Source organism: Oncorhynchus keta, chromosome 23 (assembly GCF_023373465.1).
Source record: "Oncorhynchus keta strain PuntledgeMale-10-30-2019 chromosome 23, Oket_V2, whole genome shotgun sequence".
In the NCBI taxonomy this organism is placed as follows: Eukaryota; Metazoa; Chordata; class Actinopteri; order Salmoniformes; family Salmonidae; genus Oncorhynchus; species Oncorhynchus keta.
Window position 1 is genome coordinate 24,616,901 of NC_068443.1, and position 23,670 is coordinate 24,640,570.

General features: G+C 41.9%; 2 protein-coding genes across 4 annotated transcripts in view; both read right to left on the minus strand.

Moving 5' to 3' along the window:
- Positions 1-2,474, minus strand: part of LOC118402035 (hypoxanthine-guanine phosphoribosyltransferase-like) — a 29,736-nt gene extending 27,262 nt beyond the window's left edge. The window contains exons 1-3 of one of the 2 annotated variants that reach the window (XM_035799867.2): positions 2,315-2,474; positions 2,023-2,198; positions 1,717-1,823 (exon numbers count right to left, since the gene is read on the minus strand). In XM_035799867.2, the coding sequence (XP_035655760.1) occupies positions 1,717-1,823; positions 2,023-2,073 (158 nt within the window). In that variant the 5' untranslated portion in view covers positions 2,074-2,198; positions 2,315-2,474. The remainder of the gene's footprint in view (positions 1-1,716; positions 1,824-2,022; positions 2,199-2,314) is intronic. The other variant, XM_035799866.2, reaches the window with a different exon arrangement.
- An 11,073-nt stretch (positions 2,475-13,547) lies between these two features.
- LOC118402036 (pre-B-cell leukemia transcription factor 1) overlaps positions 13,548-23,670 on the minus strand; it is a 67,098-nt gene continuing 56,975 nt past the window's right edge. The window contains exons 3-9 of one of the 2 annotated variants that reach the window (XM_035799868.2): positions 22,971-23,224; positions 21,527-21,717; positions 21,047-21,182; positions 20,589-20,748; positions 18,997-19,109; positions 17,890-17,979; positions 13,548-15,897 (exon numbers count right to left, since the gene is read on the minus strand). In XM_035799868.2, the coding sequence (XP_035655761.1) occupies positions 15,805-15,897; positions 17,890-17,979; positions 18,997-19,109; positions 20,589-20,748; positions 21,047-21,182; positions 21,527-21,717; positions 22,971-23,224 (1,037 nt within the window). In that variant the 3' untranslated portion in view covers positions 13,548-15,804. The remainder of the gene's footprint in view (positions 15,898-17,889; positions 17,980-18,996; positions 19,110-20,588; positions 20,749-21,046; positions 21,183-21,526; positions 21,718-22,970; positions 23,225-23,670) is intronic. The other variant, XM_035799870.2, reaches the window with a different exon arrangement.

The window sequence follows — 23,670 nt, forward strand, 5'->3', positions numbered from 1 at the left end:
TTCATTTGGGGTCAGGTCGAAACACACATGAAACCTTTCATTGACATTTAGCTTGCTTGCTGCTGTTGCTTGCTAATTCGGGAGAAAAATTTGGGATTAGGATTGCTATTTTACCGGAGATGCATATGGTCCTTTTTTTTTGTAGAATTTTGACTTATTTTAAGTCACAAAATCATGTGTGCTCTACTTATAGAACCTTGTTCTAGTTTAGAATAGTTTATTTTAGTGACTGGCTACGCACACGCCCGTTGACACGCCGAAATAGTTTGTATGAAATTATTGGATAACATGTATGTGTACATTTATTTTGCAATGTGGGCAGTTTGGTCAGCTTATAAGGGTGTTTTTACATATAGTTCTCTTTAAAAGAACCAATCTCAGTCCTCTTTAAAGTGAACTCTGGGGTAGAAAAAAGCAAAATAACTACGTTCTCTATGTCTTCACACTGCCCTTGCCTTTGAATGAGGCCTCAACTCTTTTGCCAGTTCAGTTCACCTATTTTGTGATCCGAGTCCTCTTTGCATTCACATTGCTAGGTTTATAAAGTAACTTTTCCCAACATTCACTCAATGCACTCTGGGTTTTTACAAAGTGCCGGCCAAGCCATTCCATCAGTACGAGTTATGAGAAAGCTTTATATACACCTACTTACATTTTGGAAGTGAATAGATTCCATTTAGTTGAAAGATGAGAAGATACCAATAATGTTTACATGTCAATAGTAACAGAATAAATAGCATAAGAATAACTATAGATTAAATAATTCTGGAATGGAAAACTGTACACCCAATTTAGGCTACTGCCCCTTTAAAAGCTTGAATCGATGTTGTACCCTGCTGTAATTCTCACCAAATATGTTGTCTTCTCACACGTCTTCAAACCCCACAAGTGAATAAACAGCTTATAAAGCTGTCTTAGCTTATAGTTCACATATTGCAAATAAATCATTTGAACTAAAAACTGAATCTCTGGCCTCCCGGGTGTCGCAGTGGTTTAAAGCACTACATCGCAGTGCTGGAGGCGGCACTACAGGCGGTGTCACAGCCGGCCGTGACCGGGAGACGAGCGAGGCAGCGCACAATTTGCCCATTTGGCTTTTTTCTTTTTCCGGGCGAAGGTCTTTTAACCTTTTACTGCAGTGGGCTAAATCAGGGACAGAGTGTTTCTTGGTAGTCTTAAACAAATTTACTTTGAAACAGAAATATACACATGGTTATAGACTTTAAAAAAAGAAGACACCTGTACCATGTCAGATATAGTTTAAATGTATTCCATTTTGAGTTTGTATCCCAATATTACACTTTATATACATCTCAGAAGACTGAAATATAATAAAACCGTATGACATAGAAACACTTTTTTCTGTGGGTAATATGAATAACCTTCCACCCATGAGACCACTAGAGGGTGATTTGGTCATTTGACTGCAAGAAAGGATTTTAAGTGATTATGAGAGTCACAGACATTCAAGTGACTAACCTCCATCTCTATATGCTGTAGGTAGGCTATTGGCTTTGGATTCTCACACACTCTGATAACATCCCGATAATGGATTTTAATTACTGCCCTTCCTTGTCCCTTGTTCCGTTTAATCATTGAGGTGTGGGCGACTGATAGTCTTGTAGTTTCCCAATGTCAGTGATCACACAGAAAGAAATATGCAAGTGAATTCGTATATAGGCCTAACGTTACTGCATTCAATGCTATATAGTTTACCTGTCCATGATGACACCATGTGGGATGTAAACACACTCTAGATCTCCAGAATAGTGTTTTGGATAGTTAAAGAGCTCTAAACTGTAACCTGGCCAGTCATCGTTGATCTAGGAGGGAAAATATAGTATTCAGTACAAATATTATTTATATACCGTTTAAGTTCCATGCATGCAAGAACACAGTAGACTACAACTTTAGATACTTTGTTGCACATGAGGTTTACACATCATGCACTCATTTTATGTCGAACTCTATCACATCAGTTTGGTAGGCTATCACTTTCCCAACCAATTTCATTGTAATTACCACAATTCCTCCGTCTTTTCCGCCAGTTTGAATGGTCAAATCGTCTGCCATGTTGTTTTCTGGAACCCGAACTCGTTTTCAGAGCCGCAGTACTCACAAGTCAGTCGAAGATCGTGGCGGAGTGTCGAATCACGAGGGAGGAGGAGCGCCACTGTGAAAGAATGTTCTCTTCTCGCCTAAACAAGCAATGCGTGAAATTGCACAAAGTTGAATTGAAATGTGCTTTTCAGGAACGTTTCCTCTCACGACCTCTACATGCCAGAATGTTGAATACAATTATATGTTAACTTACTTTACAGCTTGTCTATACAGTTGGTCCTTTTGGCGGTAGGAATGTGAGACAATATCCCCATAACAATATAATTGTCAACTTTACAAGGTGCTGGTAGTGCTCCCCTGAAGCATGCTTCTAAGATTTAAAAAAAAATGCATGCATGCAAAAGATGCATGCATCGAGCTCGCGCACGTAGTGATATACAGTGGAAGGCAGAAGTTTACATACACCGTGGCCAAATACATTTAAACTAAGTTTTTCACAATTTCTGACAAAGGGGGAAATATAGCATGTATGTCAACTGTTCTATGGAGGGAGGTGTGTGTGACTGCATATGAATGGGACTCTGAGGGAGAGTGAATATGTGTAGGAGGGCGGTAGAGAATGAGTGTCTGTCTATATGTTGTATGTGAATGAAGGAAAATGGACTAGTAAATTGATGTAAGGATGGGTGTAAATGTGTCGAAAAAGGGGGAGCGGGAAAAGACGGGAGGTTTTGACACGTTTTGCTTGGGTGGGCAAGGATGGGAGGTTGACCAGTGTAATACACCAGCTTGGCTTGGGTGGGCAACAAAAAAATAATTGAATATTTAAAGAGGAGCTGGGTTGGAGAGGCCTATGCTGCCACTTAATGTAGTAACAGCAGAGGTGTAGGCATCCTGATGAATAAGAATACACCCTTTTCCCTTACATCCCAGCACACACAAACGAGTTTTAATGACTAAGTGTATGTTAACTTCCGACTTCAACTGTATTTCTGAATGCACTACCAGTGCTTTGAAAAGCTGATGTAATTATACTCTCCTTTGGATATATTGTCTTACATTCCTACCGCCAAAATGAACAGCTGCATGGTAAAGTACGTTAAAATAAAATCGTATGGAACATTCTGGATTGTAGAGGTCATGAGAGGAAACTTTCCTGATTCAAGCTGCCCAATGTGAAATTCTATGCAATTCGATGCCTGGTTTCCAGGCAATGCATGAAATACCTTATAATGGATGAAACCCCTATCCAAGCGTTAGAGAAAGTCATAGGTAAATACGTGCATGGATACACTTTTGAAAGATCACAAAAGTAAAACATTTTTTAAAATCATGTATACATAGTCCATCTAATTGCTCGTATTTCAACCTTCAAAATCAGTCTAAACTCCCATGTGAATTTTTCTCATTATACTGAGGGAAGTGGATTAACGTTGCCATCTTGCGGTATGAATTTGTTTTTGCATAGAGCTACTGATGTGGTGGTGAGTACATCCATGTAGTATATCCATTCACCACAAGAGGGACTTCTGTTAAAGGATTAAGGGCCACTCCCCACACACAGACACACACCACACTGCAGAGCTGGCCTCTGCTCAGAGGTCCACTGGCCCCACACATGTACCAAACACTAATGTTCCACTGAAACATTTAACCATATAAGTTAATGTAATAAGGTGGATGCTTATATTTGTCCTATTTCACACACATACAAGTGCATATTATATTCATGTGTGAATTGGAAATCTGTTTTTTGTATATCCCAACTTCCTCTGAGAGGTCATGGCCAAGAATCCGAGACCCCTCTCCTCTCCCATTTTTATAAAACCAGACAGGATCCTTTTTGTTTATTTTGTTTTATACCAGGAAGTCTGTTGTGGAATAGCTCTGTCGCTCCACATTAGTGGTGGCTGCTGGGGTTTGTTTAAGATGGTTGGAGAAGGTGTCTGGGCCACCCTCCTTCGCCATGCTTCACAGTGCGGGCCCATCCACATCCACAGCAGCTATAATTATTAAACAAGGGTGTAATAACAGCTGGAGAGCCAGATGTCAACAGAGAGAAACATTTGATTTTGATCAGCCAGTTTGATGTGTCACCTCTAAGGAATGGTAGTTTAACACTAACCCAGGGTTTCTAAAAAGAGTTCAAAGATCTGTAGTCGAGAGCTTCAACTTCCTCGGGGTCCACATTACTAAGGAATTAACATGGCTCATACACATCCACACCGCTGTGAAGAGGGCACGACAGCACCTCTTCCACCTCAGAAGGCTGAAAAGATTTGAGAGCATCTTGATTGGTTGCATCACTGTTTGGTACGGCAACTGCAAGGCACCCAACCGCAAGGCACTACAGAGGGTCGTGAGTAGGGCCTAGTACTTCACTGGGGCCGAGCTCCCTGCCATCCCAACCTGGTCTCAGAGCATTTCGCATTATTCTGTAGGATAATCTGAGAGACTCTATTTAGCCTATGTTATGTTTTTATGGTATGTATTAATTTGTGAATATCCATCACCCATTTCGTATGATATTTTACAAATTACCATTTGGATTACATGTTACGAATTTGAAAAATGTACAATATATAACAAATTTGCCAAACGTACAATATGTTACAAATGTGTACAAAAACGTATGATGTGTTAGGAATTCTAGCTAGGTGGCTAATGTTAGTTAGGCTAGAGTTTAGGGTTAAGTTTATGAGTTAGGTTACAGGGTTCAGGCTAGGGTTAGGGTTAGTTAAAAGGGTTAAGGTTAGGGAAAGGGTTAGCTGAACATGCTAAGTAATTGCAAAATAGATAAAAAGTAGTAATAAGTAGTTAGCTAACATGTTAGGGTTAGCTAACATGCTAAGTATTTGCTAATTATTAAAATGCTAAAGTTGTCCTTGATGAGATTCGAATTCACAACCTTTGGGTTGCTAGACATTCCCGTTATATGCCCGACCACACACCCTACTTACATGTTTTTCCTTAAGTAACCATCGTTTTATGTAACCATACCAAATGTAATGTCCTGGATTTACATCTAATATGTTACGTCTAGTCTATGAGACCAGGCTTGCCTTCCAGGACCACTATACCAGGCGATGTCAGAGGAAGGCCCAAAAAATCGTCAAAGTCTCCAGCCACCCAAGCCATAGGCTGTTCTCTCTGCTATTTCATTTTAAGCGGTACCAGTGCACCAAGTCTGGAACCAACAGGAGACTGAACAGCTTCTACCCCAAGCCATAAGACTGTTAAACAAGTCTGCTAAATAGTTAATCAAATGGCTAACCGGACTACCGGCATTCACCCACACACAATATGAGCACACACGCATACTGATGTCGCACACACACTCACACATGTACGCTGCTGCTACTGCTCCACATACACCGCTGCTACAGCTCAGTCTATTATCTATCCTGTTGCCTAGTCACTTTACCCCTACCTACAGTATATTTACATAGCTACCTCAATTACCTCATACCCCTGTACATCAACTCGGTACTGGTACTCCCTGTATACAGTATATACATGTTATTTTTACTCTTTATTGTTATTCGTTATTCACTGTGTATTTATCCCTCGTGTCACTATTTCTATTTTTATTTTTATTATTATTGTCTTTGTCTTTAACTCTGCAATGTTGGAAAATGACCCGTAAGTAAGCATTTCACTGCTAGTCTACACCTGTTGTTTCTGATGCATGTGACAAATAACATTTGATTTGATTTGTCCATGTGAGTTCAGTTCTTAAATACGGAAATAATGAGTTTTGACATTCATTGCAGGCCATTGTCATTGAATGTCCTGAATGAAATGATAAGGTTCTTGTGGTACATTAAACATTTGGAAGTGTCAGCAAGCTGTCAAGTATGGTTCTGTGGAATGGACATCAGACTTTGATCATGTCACAAACCGTATACCATAGTATGAACATCAAGTGACGGGCAATGCTCTCCTTTAGTTTTCAGCATTCTAATTTAGCCTGAGCTGAGAGGGATCAAGGTTTGGACACTGATCAAGTATGTGTGGTCAAATTGTTTTGATGTTGTCTCTGCTCTGAGAGAAAGGGTTTTGTTTCCTCACAGCCCTGGGGCCGGTGGGCAGTCCAGTGCTGGCATTTCACCATCGCTCAGCAGTCAAGACTAGTGTCCATCTATTCTACAGCCCTCTCTGCCCAATATCCCTTTCTCCCCCACCATCACACACTATATTTAGGTAATTATGAATATTTAGCAGTTGTGAAAGTAATTCTGCCAGACATGCCACTGTCCAGCCAAATAATGTCAATGTCGTTGTTGGTAGTATAGGGTGAAACCCAACAACGACATGGCCAATCCGGCTCCGCTGCCTGTTTCATTCAGATCTCATTTCAAGGTACTAGACAATAAGAGGAGGTGATTGGGTTCTTGGAGGACCTACATACAGTATTAGAAATAATACCCTGCACATGTTAGTAAGCACACACACACACACACACACACACACACACACACACACACACACACACACACACACACACACACACACACACACACACACACACACACTGGTCAAGTCTTGTTTGTCCACCCTTTTTTATGTGAACAGGTCTCACAAGACATAACTTGTGAGATGTTGCAGTCCTCCATCTGCCAGTCCTTATCCAATCAACCCTGTGGAGAGAAGAAACTCCTCACAATCTTTAAACCACCACACCATAGTACTGGTATGCATAGCACAGACATATCCATAGCCATGGTTTTTTGTTGTATTTTTCAATATGTCCAATATCGTCCAATTCAGATAAACTATGTGATGGCTTTGGATGGCAATGGCCTTCTTCCCTCTGTGTGAAGAAGGCCATACCAGACCTTACTAGGGATGCTCTCTGAAGAGCACATCTAGCCAGACACTTTGTACCGTGGCCCTGTTTATTTCTACTGAAAGAGCTGTGGAAATGTCAGATAACATGTGGTAAAGGGGGACCATTGGTTTGTCTAAACGTTGTGGGGATTTTATTGACACAAAAGCTCTTGGAAGACACTGAAATTGAATGTGCTTCATGTGAAGTGTAACCAAACACTCCAGGATTCAACATTTCCATAACTAAAGGGTATTTTAGCATATAAACTGTGAGAGCCAAAACCCTTCACAATGCTCTCCTTCTCAGATGTGACTCCCATGATTATATACAGTGCATTCGGAAGCTATTCAGACCCCTTGACTTATTCCACATTTTGTTACGTTACAGCCTTATTCTAAAATTAATTCAATTGTTGTTTTTCACCCTGAAGAAGGCACAGTGATGCCGAAACGTTGGGGATTTACACAATAAATTACTGGGAGTTTATATATGGAGTGTGTGACTCTCTTTATGTTTATAGTTTATAGTTTATTCGCCATTAGTCAGCACCTCCACATTGAATAATTTTCTCTGCGCCAGCTCATGTTTTTTATTCGACCTCATCAATCGACACACAATACCCCTTAATGACAAAGCAAAAACAGGTTTGTAGAATTCTTTTGTAATTTATAAAAAAAGGAAATATCACATTTACATAGGCATTCAGGCCCTTTACTACTTTGCTGAAGCACTTTTGGCAGCGATTACAGCCACAATGTTGCAGAATTGTTTTGGTACCCTTCCCCAGATCTGTGCCTTGACACAATCCTGTCTCGGAGCCCTACGGGAAATTCCTTTGACCTCATGGCTTAGTTTTTGCTTTGACGTGCACTGTTAACTGTGGGACCTTATATTGACAGGCGTGTGCCTTTCCAAATCATGTCCAATTAATTGAATTTACCACAGGTGGACTCCAACCAAGTTGTATAATCATCTCAAGGATGATCAATGGAAACAGGATGCACTTGAGCTCAATTTCGAGTCTAATAGCAAGTGTTTGAATACTTATGTACAGTAAATAAGGTATTTCAGTTTTTTATTTGTAATACATTTGCAAACATTTCTAAAAACCTGTCTTCACTTTGTCATTATGTGGTATTGTGTGTAGATTGATGAGGATTTTTAAAAAATGTAATCATTTTTTTCCATTACTATTTTTCTTACTTTTACCCATTTTTCTCCCCAATTTCGTGGTATCCAATTGGTAGTGACAGTCTTTTGTCATCGCTGCAACTCCCGTACAGACCCGGGACAGGCGAAGGTCGAGAGCCGTGCATCCTCCGAAACACAACACATCCAAGCCGCACTGCTTCTTGACACAATGCTCGCTTAACCCAGAAGCCAGCCACATCAATGTGTCAGAGGAAACACTGTACACCTGGCGACCGTGTCAGCATGCATGCGCCCGGCCCGACACAGAAGTCGCTAGAGCACGATAGGACAAGGACATCCCTGCCGGCCAAACCCTCCCCTAACCCGGACGACACTGAGCCAATTGTGCCGGTTGCGACAGAGCCTGGACTCGAACCAGGATCGCTAGTGACACAGCTAGCACTGAAACGCAGTGCCTTAGACCGCTGCGCTACTCTGGAGTATTTAATACATTTTAGAATAAGGCCGTAACGTAACAAAATAGGGAAAAAGTCAAGGGGTCTGAATACTTTCCCGAATGCACTGTACTTCCCCCAAAAAATGTCAACTGGTACCGGGGGTCCTTCAGATGAGTCTTGTGAGGCCTGTGGGCATGCACAGTACACAGTACCAGTACATCTACATTGTAGAATAATAGTGTAGAAATCAAAACTATGAAATAGCACACGTGTAGTAACCAAATATTATTCAAAGTAGCCACCCTTTGCCTTGATGACAGCATTGTACACTCTTGGCATTGTCTCAACCAGCTTCATGAGGTAGTCACCTGGAATGCATTTCAATTAACAGGTGTGCCTTGTTAAGATAATTTGTGCAATTTCTTTCCTTCTTAATGTGTTTTACCCAATCAGTTGTGTTGTGACAAGGTAGAAGTGGTATAAAAGATATAGTCCTATTTGGTAAAAGAACAAGTCCATATCATGGCAAGAACAGCTCAAATAAGCAAAGAGAAATTACAGTCCATCATTACCAAAGGATAATTTCATTACAGTTAAGTGCACCTCAGATTGCAGCCCAAATAAATGCTTCACAGAGTTCAAGTAACAGACACATCTCAACATCAACTGATCAGAGAAGAATGAATCAGGTGTGAATCAGGCCTTCATTGTTGAATTGTTGCAAATAAACCACTAATAAAGGACACCAATAAGAAGAAGAGAATTGCTTGGGCCGGGAAACACGAGCAATGGACATTAGACCGGTGGAAATCTGTCCTTTGGGCTGATGAGTCCAAATTTGAGACTTTTGGTTCCAACCCCCATGTCTTTGTGAGACACGGAGCAGGTGAACGGATGATCCCTGCATGTGTGGTTCCCACGGTGAAGCATGGAGGAGGAGGTGTGATGGTGTGGGGGTGCTTTGCTTGTGACACTGTCAGTCATTTATTTAGAATTCAAGGCACCCTGAATCAGCATGGCTACCACAGCATTTTGCAGCGATACGCCATCCCATCTGGTTTGCGCTTAGTGGGAGAATAATTTGTTTTTCAACAGGACAATGACCCAACACACCTCCAGGCTGTGTAAAGGCTATTTGACCAAGAAGGAGAGTGGTGGAGTGCTGCATCAGATGACCTGGCCTCCACAATCACCGACCTCAACTTATTTGAGATAGTTTGGGACGATTTGGACCGCAGAGGGAAGGAAAGTCAGGCAACAAGTGCTCAGCATATGTGGAATTCCTTCAAGACTGTTGTAAAAGCATTCCAGGTGAAGCTAGTTGAGAGAATGCCAAGAGTGTGCAAAGCCGTCATCAAAGCAAAGGGTGGCTACTTTGAAGAATCTCAAATATAAAATATATTTTGGTTTGTTTAACACTTTTTTGTTTACTACATGATTCCATATGTGTTATTTCATAGTTTTGATGTCTTCAATATTATTCTACAATGTAGAAATTGGTAAAAAATTAAGAAAAACCCTTGAATGAGTAGGTGTAGAGTAGGTGTGTCAGTAGAGGATGCCTGATTATTCTTTAAAAGTGCTTTCCTCACCATCTTAAATTTAAAAAATCTAGAACCAGGAACAGATATAGCCCGTGGTTCACTCCAGACCTGACTGCCCTTGACCAGTACAAAAACATCCTGTGGCATACTGCATTAGCATCGAATAGCCCCCGCGATACGCAACCTTTCAGGGAAGTTAGGAACCAATATACACAGGAAGATAGGAAAGCAAAGGTTAGCTTATTCAAACAGAAATGTGCATCCTGTAGCACAAATTACAAAATGTTCTGGGACACTGTAAAGTCCATTGAGAATAAGAGCATCTCCTCCCAGCTGCCCACTGCACTGAGGCTAGGAAACAATGTCACCGCCGATAAATCCACTATAATTGAGGATTTCAATAAGCATTTTTTCACGGTAAAACTAAATGCATGCTCTTCAACCGATCGCTGCCCACACCTGCCCGCCCATCCAGCATCACTACTTTGGACGGTTCTGACTTAGAATATGTGGACAACTACAAATACCTAGGTGTCTGGTTAGACTGTAAACTCTCCTCCCAGACTCACATTAAGCATCTCCAATCCAAAATTAAATCTAGAATTGGCTTCCTATTTTGCATCAAAGCATCCTTCGCTCATGCTGCCAAACACATCCTAGTAAAACTGACCATCCTACCAATCCTTGACTTCAGCGATGTAATTTACAAAATAGCCTCCAACACTCTACTCAGCAAATTGGATGCAGTCTATAACAGTGCCATCCGTTTCGTCACCAAAGCCCCATATACCCACCACTGCGACCTGTATGCTCTCGTTGTCTAGCTCTCGCTTCATATTCATCGCCAAACCCACTGGCTCCAGGTCATCTATAAGTCTCTGCTAGATAAAGCCCCGCCTTATCTCAGCTTACTGGTCACCATAGCAGAACCCACATGTAGCACGCGCTCCAGCAGGTATATTTCACTGGTTACGCCTAAAGCCAATTCCTCCTTTGGCCGCCTTTCTTTTCAGTTCTCTGCTGCCAATGACTGGAACAAACTACAAAAATCACTGAAGCTGGAGACTCATATCTCCCTCACTAGCTTTAAGCACCAGCTGTCAGAGCAGCTCACAGATCACTGCACCTGTACATAGCTCATCTGTAAATAGCCCATCCAATCTACCTCATCACCATACTGTATTTATTTATTTATTTATGTTGCTCCTTTGCACCCCAGTATCTCTACTTGCACATTCATATTCTGCACATCCTACCATTCCAGTGTTTAATTGCTATATTGTAATTATTTCACCACTATGGCCTATTTATTGCTTTACCTCCCTTATCCTTCCTCATTTGCACACACTTTATATAGACGTTTTATATTGTATTACTGATTGTATGTTTGTTTATTCCATGTGTAACTCTGTGTTGTTGTTTGTGTTGCACTGCTTTGCATTATCTTGGCCATGTCACAGTTGTAATTGAGAACTTGTTCTCAACTAGCCTACCTGGTTAAATAAAGGTGAAATAAAAAAATAAAAAAACAAGTGTGTCCAAACTTTGACTTGTACTGTACATGTTCGTGAGAGGCTCATATTAGTGTGTAGCCCAAACTGTTAGAACGGTACAGACAGAAGTTGGCAGATCGGCTGTACCGAATTCAGACAAGTCTCCTGACACTTGTGGAGGTCTTTGAACACCATCATGAGAGTCTCATCATTCCATAGACGCTACCGACGATTTTGCGAGGAGACCGATTTTCGGGATGTCTCAAGATCTGACAAACACCTCTCTAGCTCTTTCACTGCAGATGCAGAAGTGCCACATAGGTGGATGCGGTGGATTTAGATGCACCCAATGCAAAAAAACTGATATCTCTAGCTTAAATCGACAGATTTTTATGGAGATTATTTTATTATGCTAACTGGATTTCTGCAGACACTGACCTTAGGGTTTTTTAAAATTAAGGGTGTGTGTGTGAACACTTATGGCAGATTCTGGAGCGGTGCCTGAGATAGTATTTTTCACCACCCTCAACAAAACATCACATAATGGAATTTCTCATTACAGAATGGTGTCGCATCCCTCCAAGAGTTCCAGACAGTTGTAAAACCTATGCCAAGGAGCATTGAAGCTGTTCTGGCAGCACGCAGTGGACCAACGCCCTATTAAGACACTTTATGTCGGTGACTCCTTTAAGCAGGTAGTTAGTTACCTGTACATGTTTCAATTAATCAATCAAATGTATTTATAAAGCCCTTCTTACATCAGCTAATGTCACAACGTGCTGTACAGAAACACAGCCTAAAACCCCAAACAGCAAGCAATGCAGGTGTAGAAGCACCGGTGGCTAGGAAAAACTCCCTAGAAAGGCCAGAACCTAGGAAGAAACCGAGAGAGGAACCAGGCTATGAGGGGTGGCCAGTCCTCTTCTGGCTGTGCCGGGTGGCTGTGCCGGGTGGAGATTATAACAGAACATGGCCAAAGATGTTCAAATGTTCACAGATGACCAGCAGGGTCAAATAATAATAATCACAGTGGTTGTCGAGGGTGCAACAGGTCAGCACCTCAGGAGGAAATGTCAGTTGGCTTTTCATAGCCGATCATTCAGAGTATCTCTACCGCTCCTGCTGTCTCTAGAGAGTCGAAAACAGCAGGTCTGGGACAGGTAGCACATCCGGTGAACAGGTCAGGGTTCCATAACCGCAGGCAGAACAGTTGAAACTGGATCAGCAGCACGGCCAGGTGGACTGGTCATTCCAGGACCATGCCTATGTCTGATTGTACATATCAGATAGAATGTTATAAATAGAATACAAATATGGTTTTGTTATCAGTATACCTGTCTCCTGTCATGACTTTTACAAGACCAAGTGAACCAGACTACTATCGGAAAGAATATGTAAATGTGTGACAAATGGTTAAAAAACACTGCAGTATTTTATTAAAGAACACATTACATGCAACAAAGGAAACGTTTTATTTTATTTAGTTTTTTACAAATGACTGAATCCTGAACCTTTTTTTTCAGCTATCAAAACTAAAAAGCTATTTTATATGCATCATTATCATATTGCATTTATTGGCAAAAAAAGCATATTTTAAAATCTGGATGTGGAGCAAATGGGTTGTTGAGCTCAGGGCCCCTGTACAGACTATCAAGTAGTTGAGATTCACTTGTATTTCATAGGGGAGTTACAGACAGTTTTATTGAGAGTTATTCAAAATGAATAAATTATGAATACTTCTACTTCGGCACAACAAAACAATGAAGAGGGGAAATGAAAAGTGAGCTTTTTTTAAAAACTTGAACTTACATTGTTTGTGAAGCTGAATTTACAATATGTGCATTCAATCTATACCACATGTAAAAATATATACAATTTTGCCAACTGGCAACCATATATATATATATATATATGCCATTTAGCAGACGCTTTTATCCAAAGCGACTTACAGTCATGTGTGCATACATCAGTGTATTATACTTGTTTTCTCAAATGTTCAAATGTTCAATAATAAAATGCCACTGATTTGTCTTGGTGTATTACATAGTATAATAAGTTTAATGTTGAAACTGCATAAATTATTGTTCAACAAAGCAAGTCAAGTACAATGTGGCAATGTTCACATAATCACATCATGAGAGAGCTAATTGACAAGAATATGGGAACCATGACATACAATAGCATACCATAAAAAGTAAATAACCAAATACTAAAGAATAACTATATAGTCCACACAACAAAAGGACAAGTACTATACAGTATATCAAATGTCCAAATATCATCTTTGTTTGTCTGAAAGAATTTTCCCACCTCTAGTTTTGCTATGGACATTAGACCTTTCAGCACATCAACATTCAATATGCTTATGAATTCTGAGGATTCATACAAGTCAGTTGAAGAAGTGAAAAGCAAGGATACAGGTGACATTATAATGTAGGTTTTTGGTTCTTAATACAGTGGAAGAAAGAATGCTGTCATATACTGTAATACATATTAAACTGCCCCAAAAATGCCTGGAAAGAGAAACAGAAATCAACTCTGGGTTTAAAGAACAGTACAGTTCCATTGTATGAGAGGGCATTGAACAGTATTGAACAGCATCGAACAGTATTGAGCAGTATTGAACAGTATTGAACACTGACTTGAACACATTGTGTCTGTTCAACATAATCATGGAGTACAAAGCATCTCATGCATGACCTGTGCATCATGGCTACTGTAAGTTCAGTCCTGGTGTTACCTGCATCCGCAGATTTATGTTTTAAATCCTATTAACGTAACGACTTCCCTGTTTAACTGGATTCTGATGCAATGTACTTAAAAACAAACTCAGTTACTACACAGATCCTTGAAAGATTTTTCAACAGAAATGGTTTCTTCTGAATCGGACTGTATCAACAACATTGTTTTTCAATTAGGCAGCATTGTTCAGTTGGTTATCATCCCCCACCAGAATTGGGAAAATTATCAAAAGGTTCAGTAAAAAATCCAACATGTAAGTACATGAGTGAATATAGCTAGATGGGTTAGGACCTCTTGAAAGTACACATAAAATGTCAACAATAGATCAATAAGTATAAAGGTTTTGGTTAACAGTAACATTAGGTGACTAACGTGAATCAAGCTCGTATGGGTTTTTGATGACAGGTGTTTATTGTATTTATGATTTTTTTTTTTACACGACATAACTGTAACTTCACACGATTACCTCTGATGAGACACATGGATACTCAATGAGGTGGTTGTTTAAAAGGAGGGCGCTCCTCTTGTTCACAGGCCCTCAGACAATCAATAGCACACACTCTGTTCCCCTGTTCCAATATCGACACTAGCATACTTAGAATGAAGCATGTATTGGGCATGCATTATAAGTGGTACACTAGTATGGATATTGGAAGAGAGCCCTGTGACTGCTTGTGGGCCCACAGCGCTCCCACATTCTGATAAGATATCAAAGGGCTCGCGGGACATATGTTTATAAACCAGGAAGACACACATCTACAATGTCTATTAAATTGTCTACTCAATTTCCATTAAAGCCCTTAGATCAGCCAATGTGCATTCTCATACCAGCGTGTTTTCCTTTTCTAACTCCTTCCACCCAGATTGAAGACCTGCTAGTCAGGGTGAAGGGTCCTCAGAGTTCACTAGGCTGACCTGCTTTCCCAACAAGTCTTCTAAGTCTTCCTGGTTATTTCTCTGTGGGAGAGGGTAAAGCGAACACAGTTTCTAAAGCACACACTGTAAACAAGGGAGCAACATTAAAAGCCTAAATGTCGTACCATAGAATGGGTGAGGGACCACAAAACAAACCAAGACGACGTGCTTCTTTCATACAATGGCAAAGTTCATGTCTTAGTCAGAAAACAAATGAATGTTCTTTCATGTGATTTGTTTTACTTTTTAGTTGCCGAGAGGTAGAATGAAGCATTTAAATTGAAGTATACAGATTGGGTTGTCTGAATTGATCTTATCACTGAATATCATCAATATGAGTGAAACCATCACAGGTGAGTAAGCAACCGGAGCCGTCTAAATATCCTGTGAAATCTGAACAAACATTTGTATTCATCCTTTTTCCATTGTTTAGATTTTTGTTCTGACATTCCTACTACTGTATGTATCTCAAATGTCCCATAGTACTGTAGCTTAGGAAAGGTTGTTTTAGTTATGCACCCCTGAAATCTACAGGACACTGTGTAGTATGCCTCTATGTTTAACACTGTGATTGGCTCTGCCAGTTCATCGATGGGTTGTGTGAATGGAAGGTGTGGAGGGTAAAATAATCAGTTGGAGGTATCCGAGTGAACACTTCCGGGTCCTTCTGTGAGCGAGTTCACTGACGAGGGGGTCGGAGCATCCTGCCAGCCACCGTTTGTCTGTGGAGTCAAAGACAAAAGTCCTTCAGAAATATATATTTTTCAATCTAGAGATTCAATTGTGAGACAATTTGTTGTCTGCCTCAGGTCAAATGTCCTAAAAGATACGGAAATAACAACACATATGTATATTTTCTTAGCTGCATCGGTAGCTAACATGAAACTCTTTCACTGAAATGTACCCTTTTGCACTCTGGCGGATTGCGCATCTTCAAAATACACTATAGTACAATTCCCTCTATCAAGACTTCATCTCCCATCTGTCTCAAAATGGCCTCATGTAGAGACAATAGAGAAACGTTATTGAGAACGCACCGACCTCTCACACACAAAACCTACAAGATGGTTGATGGGAGAATCAATTATAGCAGATTATCACATCGGCTATTGGGATGAAAATATAATGGGTGCGTAAAATAGGAGGCCATTTCCAATCCCGGGAAGATAGGTCGATTTAAAGAGCATTTGGGACATTAATAGCAATTTCCATGCCATCAGTGAAAGCTGTTGGAGATGGGCTTTGGCACCCTCTTATTTTCAAACCCTGTTATTTCACATAGAGCAAGTCTTTCATCACATTTAGAACCGAGGAGGGCAAAAAACACTTTTAAAATCTTCAGCTTTGGTGACACCTTTCGCCTATTTCACAGCTGTAATTACTGTTCAAGGATAAAAGAGAGCTCCGGCATGTGAAGGCTGCTCAATGCCTCAGCTCAGTCATTAGAAACCTCAGAATGAGTGGAAATTGTTTAGCTGCACAATAAAAGATCCATCCAAGATTAAAAGCTTCTATAGAAAAGTCTACACATCAAAATAATAATATGATTCTACAATATAAATGAAGTGTCTTACAACGACATCATATTTCGATATTTGAATACATTGTTTGAAAACATAATTGCATAAAAAGTTCATTTGGATTCGGCGCAGATTTTGAGGTATGGGGGCAGAGGGTCACAATATCTACACACAGTTAGGTGTTGACGACTGATGTGTTGCAAATGTGAATGCCCGTATTGGTTTGTCAAAGGCTGCCTCACAGAAACCATCTACTATGTATCCACTGAATAACAGACAGTGATCTTAACAATGCACATTTTCATCAGCCCTCATGTAGCTTAGTTACAGCATAGTTTACTGAGGAAGCTCAGTAGAACGTCTTCAGTCCACCATCACTTCCTTTTTTAGCATCTTGGGTTGGACATTACAGGGCTCGCTGCTGTCAGTGTCATTGTGGTTGTTGGACGAATGACGCGACCGATGCACTCAGACTGCTGGCCCAGACCCCCTCTCACCCTGCTGTGACTGCCTTATTGATTCCCCTCTCTACAACACAGCCTGTCACTGTAGATCTTAACACTACACACACACCCTCCAGTGTTCCCAGCCTTGCCCTGCCAAAACCCCATCAGAACATGGCATTCTTTTTTAGGGTGGTAGATAGATTTGACTGAAGCTTGTACTCTGGGGCGATTATTTTTTGGGGGGCTCATGGAATGGGGAAGAAATTAGGTCTGTGTTTCTTTTCATTTGGTGCCACGTGAGCTGAGTGTTGGACAGGCAGGGTGTCACCTGTGGCCTTGTTCCTGTCGGCTGCAGGTGCCTCGCTAACACTAATGTCCCCAGACAGGCAGGCTCTGAGCGTGTCCGTACGCCTGGCCGGCCGCCTCTCGTTCTGTCTGACTCCTGCCTCTTCACCTGGCGCCCGGGGCATTACCAGTACACAAGGGCTGTCGCCTGGACAACAGCCCAGCCACCAACAGGCCACTGCTAACTAAGTGGCATCCCACACACATTGGCTTCCAAATAATTGGGCAAGGGGACAAACTGAAACCCTAATAAAGGCAGTTTTCTATGGTATTGTTGGTTAAATGTATGAACACATTGCATTGGAACAAAAGAAGAATAGCTATAGAAGTATAGTATAGAAATAGTTATTTTTCTTTCAAAGAGACCAAAGTAAGACTAGGCTTTGTTTGGAGGTGTTCTTACGTTGATGCCCTGTGGACTGTACATCTGGCTGGCTGCGATGCTGTCACTGTATCCTCCTGTCTGGCTGATAACATGGCGAAGAGTATCCACCTGGAACGAACGCACACACAGACACACGTAGAGAAAAGGGCGGGTCAGACAGACAAAAGCTCTAGATGAAAAAGACCTTCATGCATAAGAAAGGTCAGTCTGATAGCAAAAGGGTATCATGCACTGGGAAAGGTTACCACAGCAACCGTTTAGAATGATTTGGCCTGTAAAACAGGTTCAACACAATAGATATCACAACAGAACAACGACAAACAACCACAAATATCATCACAAGGGAACTCATATGAATATCCTATTACAATTCAAAAAGGAATGGAAATGAAACAAATCAAATTGCTTCTACGACTCAAAACTCCTCTCCTCAGTGGCTCGGAATGAGTGTGCAGCCAAATGACCTCCTGACAAGGTCAACCCAGGTGATCTCTTGTCCACCCCAGGGGTTAATACTATGCATATTCATGAAACACCTCAAGCATTTGGAGAGTTGATTTAAAAATAAAGGGGGGATGGATGGAGAGACGAAGCAGTTGGTGACTCTTCCGTCCTCTTCCAACCTATGGTGAATGAGACTTTCTCCCAATCACAAAACTATCAAAAAAACTCTGTGCTAGTCATCGTTGTCCAACAGGGCAAGGTCAGAGGACTGTTGTACACCAGTGGCTATGACAACTGTTGTCAGCGGTGTTGACGAGTCTTGTATTGTTTCCAAATCTGTCTGCAGTCGTCTATTCATTCATGAGCCTGATAATGGCTGCCACATCAGTGTACGGCTAAAATCACATATGACCTCTATCTCACGGACTAGGCCAAGAGATTGGGATTCAGATTTCAATGAAACCTTGTAGCCCGGGCAGTGCTTGAACAACTGAGCAGGGATAGTCAGTCTTTTAATACTAGACCTCATAAGGCTGCTCGCTGAGGTTCAATGACTGTCTTCAACAGGCCACTAATAGGCTACTAGTCTATGACTGCTAGCTAGGTATCTATCTACGTGACAACTAGTGTACTAATGTATGGATTACATAGATAACGTACTAGTCTCTGCGAGGGTCCTACCTGGGACTGAACATTGGCCCCAACCCCGGCCCCCTGGTATGAGTCCCCATTCAGAGCCTGCACACTCATAAACAAGTCTCCGGAGTTTGACATGTTAAAAGAGCCAGCAGAACCTGGGAGGCCAGAGAGTGAAAGAGAGAAAGAGAGAGAGGGGTAAGGGAGGAAGAGAGAGAGGGGGAAGGGAGGAAGAGAGAGGGGGAAGGGAGGAAGAGAGTGAAGAGAAGAAAAGGAAAGAGGGGTTAACACGATCATGCAGCAGAAAAAGTGCAGTCAGTTGGGTTAGTAGGAGAGGGTTGAAAGCAAAATATGGTGTAGTGAACAGGGAACCACATCAGTGACCAGCCAGCGTCTGCTATACTGTATGTACCTTTTTTTTTTCTTTTTTACTAGGCAAGTCAGTTAAGAACAAATTCTTATTTTCAATGACAGCCTAGGAACAGTGGGTTAACTGCCTGTTCAGGGGAAGAACAACAGATTTGTACCTTGTCAGCTCAGGGATTCGAACTTGCAACCTTTCAGTTACTTGTCCAACGCTCTAACCACTAGGCTACCCTGCCACCCCTGCTGTACCTATGGAAATGTAATTGAAAAATCTGGCTAAGGGGTATTCTAAGAAAACTATACTGTACTAATGATCAACATTACACCAACTGTTACTCCTGTGGTAATTGTGATGCCAATCATATTACTAAGAATAAGGTTAGGGGTTAAAACCGGGATGAAACTGAAACAGAATAGATGGATTGTCTTGTTGTTTAAGTTCCTTGCTACCGGACTGGTTGGATCATTAAGGAAGTGCTAATTGATCGACAGGAAGACTGAAAGAATCCTCTTTGTCCTTTTAATGGAGCCAAACTCCACAGATGTTAAAAGAGAACGCAGCCTAACTTGATTTGAAGGCAGAAAAAAACACAAGACAAGGCCATAATCCAATACAGCTGAAGGGTCACCATGATGACAAAGGACTAGGCTGGAGCACCCCGTCAATAGCTTAATGACACACAAGAGGTCAACCAGACAAGTCACAGGATGGATGAACTATTTCTCTAACCAAGACTGAGTCCGAAATGGTGTGTTAACCAGACAAACCCCAGAGAGAGAGAGAGAGAGAGAGAGAGAGAGAGAGAGAGAGAGAGAGAGAGAGAGAGAGAGAGAGAGAGAGAGAGAGAGAGAGAGAGAGAGAGAGAGAGAGAGAGAGAGAGAGAGAGAGAGAGAGAGAGAGAGAGAGAGAGAGAGACGGACCGTACCACTGGGCCAGAAGTTATTGGGTTAGTTCAGAAAGGGGGGTACAGACAGCATTTTGTTAGTCAAAAGGAACAGAGACAGTGACTGTATTCTTGAGTTGGGGCCCAGGGTTGAGATGACAGTGCTCTACACCTTTCTGCCCAAAAATGTTGTATTTCTGAATTGATTTGTCCATACTACTGCAATGTGGATCCCTCCCAATGTAACATATATAATGCTTCAGCTCTTGGTAAATGATGATCTGTGCTCATGTTGAATTGGGGGTACGCAGCCAAACTAACATTAACAGTACTGACTTGGTACCATACTGGTCACATCCACTATGGCTGGCTGGTATTGATACTGACCTGCAGAGTTGGGGGTGGAGGGGGAGTTGGCCTGGCTGCCATGGGCTGATACACTGGTTGCACTGACTGCGGTCTTCGCGGCGTACATGTTTGCTTCCTCTTGGAACTTGCCAATGTTTTTCTTGTATCGGATTCTCTTGTTTCCAAACCAGTTCGATACCTGTGAAACATTTAAAGTACAAATTATGTGAGAAGAAATGTCTATAGTAAATCGCCTTTTGTTTTGTTGAAACAATAGTTTGAGAAAGCTATCACATGCTATCATAAGACAGCCTATGTGATTCCATTACAGAATGCAGAATTAAACATTGGAGCTGTATGACCCTATGCTAGCTGACTTCCTGTGGCATGATAGGAACCATACTGTGTTTTCCATACATGTACACGCACAACAGAAGATTAGAGTTCGCTTCATCACACACAGGATGGATACGAGGCTTGCGACTGGCGGCACATACCTGTGACATTGTGATGGAGCACTTCTTGGCCAGCTCTTCCTTGGCCTCTTCACTGGGATAGGGGTTGGACAAGTGGGAGTAGAAATACTCATTTAGGATCTCTGTTGCCTGCTTGTTGAAGTTCCTCCTCTTTCGTCTGCAGAGAGAGAGAGAGAGAGAGAGAGAGAGAGAGAGAGAGAGAGAGAGAGAGAGAGAGAGAGAGAGAGAGAGAGAGAGACAGAGACAGAGAGAGGGAGGGTGAGATGGAGAGAGAGAGGGGGGGGGGAGAAGAGAACAAAGGTTTTGCCTGTTTTCATAACAATAATAACAATAACACACACACACACACGCACTCACACACACACACACACACACACACACACACACACACACACACACACACACACACACACACACACACACACACACACACACACACACACACACACACACACACACACACACACACACACACACACACACACACACACACACACAGACCTGGCATCGAGGAAGCGGGAGCGTAGGATCATGACGGCCTCGCAGGTGCTCTGTTTGAGCTGCATCTGGATGGAGCTGAACTTACGGTGGATGATCCCCACCATGCGTTCTATCTCTTTGGGCGAGATGGGCCGTGTGCGGCTCTGCTCCCTCAGCAGGTTCATCACATGGGTGGTAAACTCATTACATGCCTAAAGAGACAGACAGGCGCACTCATATGAGGCAGATAGCAATCTCACTGACTTGAATACAGCAGAGAAGTAAGACACTGCAAGCATTGTAAGTAATGTTAGTTTCATAAGTAGTAGTATGCCGATGTTGGAAAACAACACTTTTGTCAATTTTAATTATTATAATATTGAAGCTTTTGAGACTATAGAAAATCGATTCAAAATAGCCTCATAATTGTATGTTCGTTAATGGGGGAAGAAATCTGTTTTTTCCATTTCCTGAAAAGTTTCTGTTTTGGAGAAAATAGGTTCTCATTCGACAATGACGAAATCTAGTAGTTGTACTACAAGTACTAAAGATTAGTAGTAGTAATACAAGTATTGCAGTGTTGTTTGTGGCAGACACAAAAGCAGTGGATTAGTTATACAACTAAGCTGAGACTTTCTTTGTATATTGAGGAGGCTTTTCTTCAACAGTAAAGAAAAAAATGAAGAAGTCTAAAATGACAGGAGGCTTTCTTTCCTGTTCACCAGGTTTGAACTATCTTTCTGTTTCTCTCTCTTCACTTCTCTCTCTGTCTTTTCACTGTGTCTCTCTCTCTCTCTCTCTCTCTCTCTCTCTCTCTCTCTCTCTCTCTCTCTCTCTCTCTCTGTCAGAATCAGTCACTGGGAAGTGTCTGCTATGTTTGGGGACAGGGGAGTCTGTTGACTGTCAGCACCGGGGTCGCGTCAGTTGAAACGAGACACAGTTCAGTGCAACAGCCGTTCCGCCCTTACACACTGTATCAGTAGTACACATAGTGGTGACATGGGTATACTCAGGTGCATAAGTAACACTGTGACAGGTAGTGATGACGAGTCTGCCTGAGATGATGACAGGCGGTAATATATATGACAGGATGCTCTCTTTGGCGAAGGATGAGTGTGTGACTGATAAAATGTTTGCCAGCTGAAAAGTGATTTCTGAAAGCGTGGTTACTCAGGAGGTGCTTTGGGGGGTTTGATTTGAGAACAATTATCTGCGTATAACAAAATGTGCGTGCAGTGGGAGTGTAGTGAGACGGCGGTGGGGTTGTCAATTGGAGCGGAGAGAGGACAGTTACAAGTGGCTTGGTCGTCAGTATGTAGTGAGATGGCAGAACTCAGAGCAGACAGGACTTAAGGGAGAGAGGGGTTGCCTATACGAAGTGAGAGGAGCTGTGAGGGTCTTCTTAGAGCCGAAGGGGTTTATGGGAAGGGAGAAAGCGGTTATGGGGGGCGTGGTCTGTCCTCACCTGTTCATACTTCTCCAGCTCTGTGTGGTAGATCCCGCGGATCTGAGTCAGCTTGGCCCGGTAGTCTGAGTGTTCTGCCGAGTTGGTGTCCGAGCCCACTCCTCCTCCCGCTGCAGCTGCTGCTGCAGCCGCCGCCACCGCAGACCCGCCCCCTTTCTCCGGTCCGGACACGCCTTCCGCCAGAAGCATGTTGTCCAATCGCATGAGTTGGGCATCTGGAGGCTCCTCCTCCTGGGAACCACGGATACTGAGCACTGTAGAGAGAATAGAGAAGAAAAATAACAGTTAGTAACAAACTACTGATGTAAAATCTTACACAATACTGACGCTAGCACAACGTCTGATTGTTAGTGGTGGCACTGCAAAGGAAAGAGGCAAAGTTAACATTAATGGACAGTGCTGGAATAAAACAAATACTATTTGGACGAGAAGTGAAGTGACTGCAGTCTACCACTGTACTTTCTTCTTTCTACAGTCTTCAACCTGTTCCATCTGAAATATGACCGTCTCTTTAATAGCCCACGTCTGTGCCATAAAAACCTGGATCTTACTGAGCCTGGCAGCACCCACGATAATAAAACTATCATCTCATTGATTTTGAATATAATTTCAGGGAAATAATTAACACAGACTTCCAAGAGAGTTCATTTTTCTTTGCACTCCTGAAGAGCAGATTATGATGTTTACTTAGTGGCTAAAA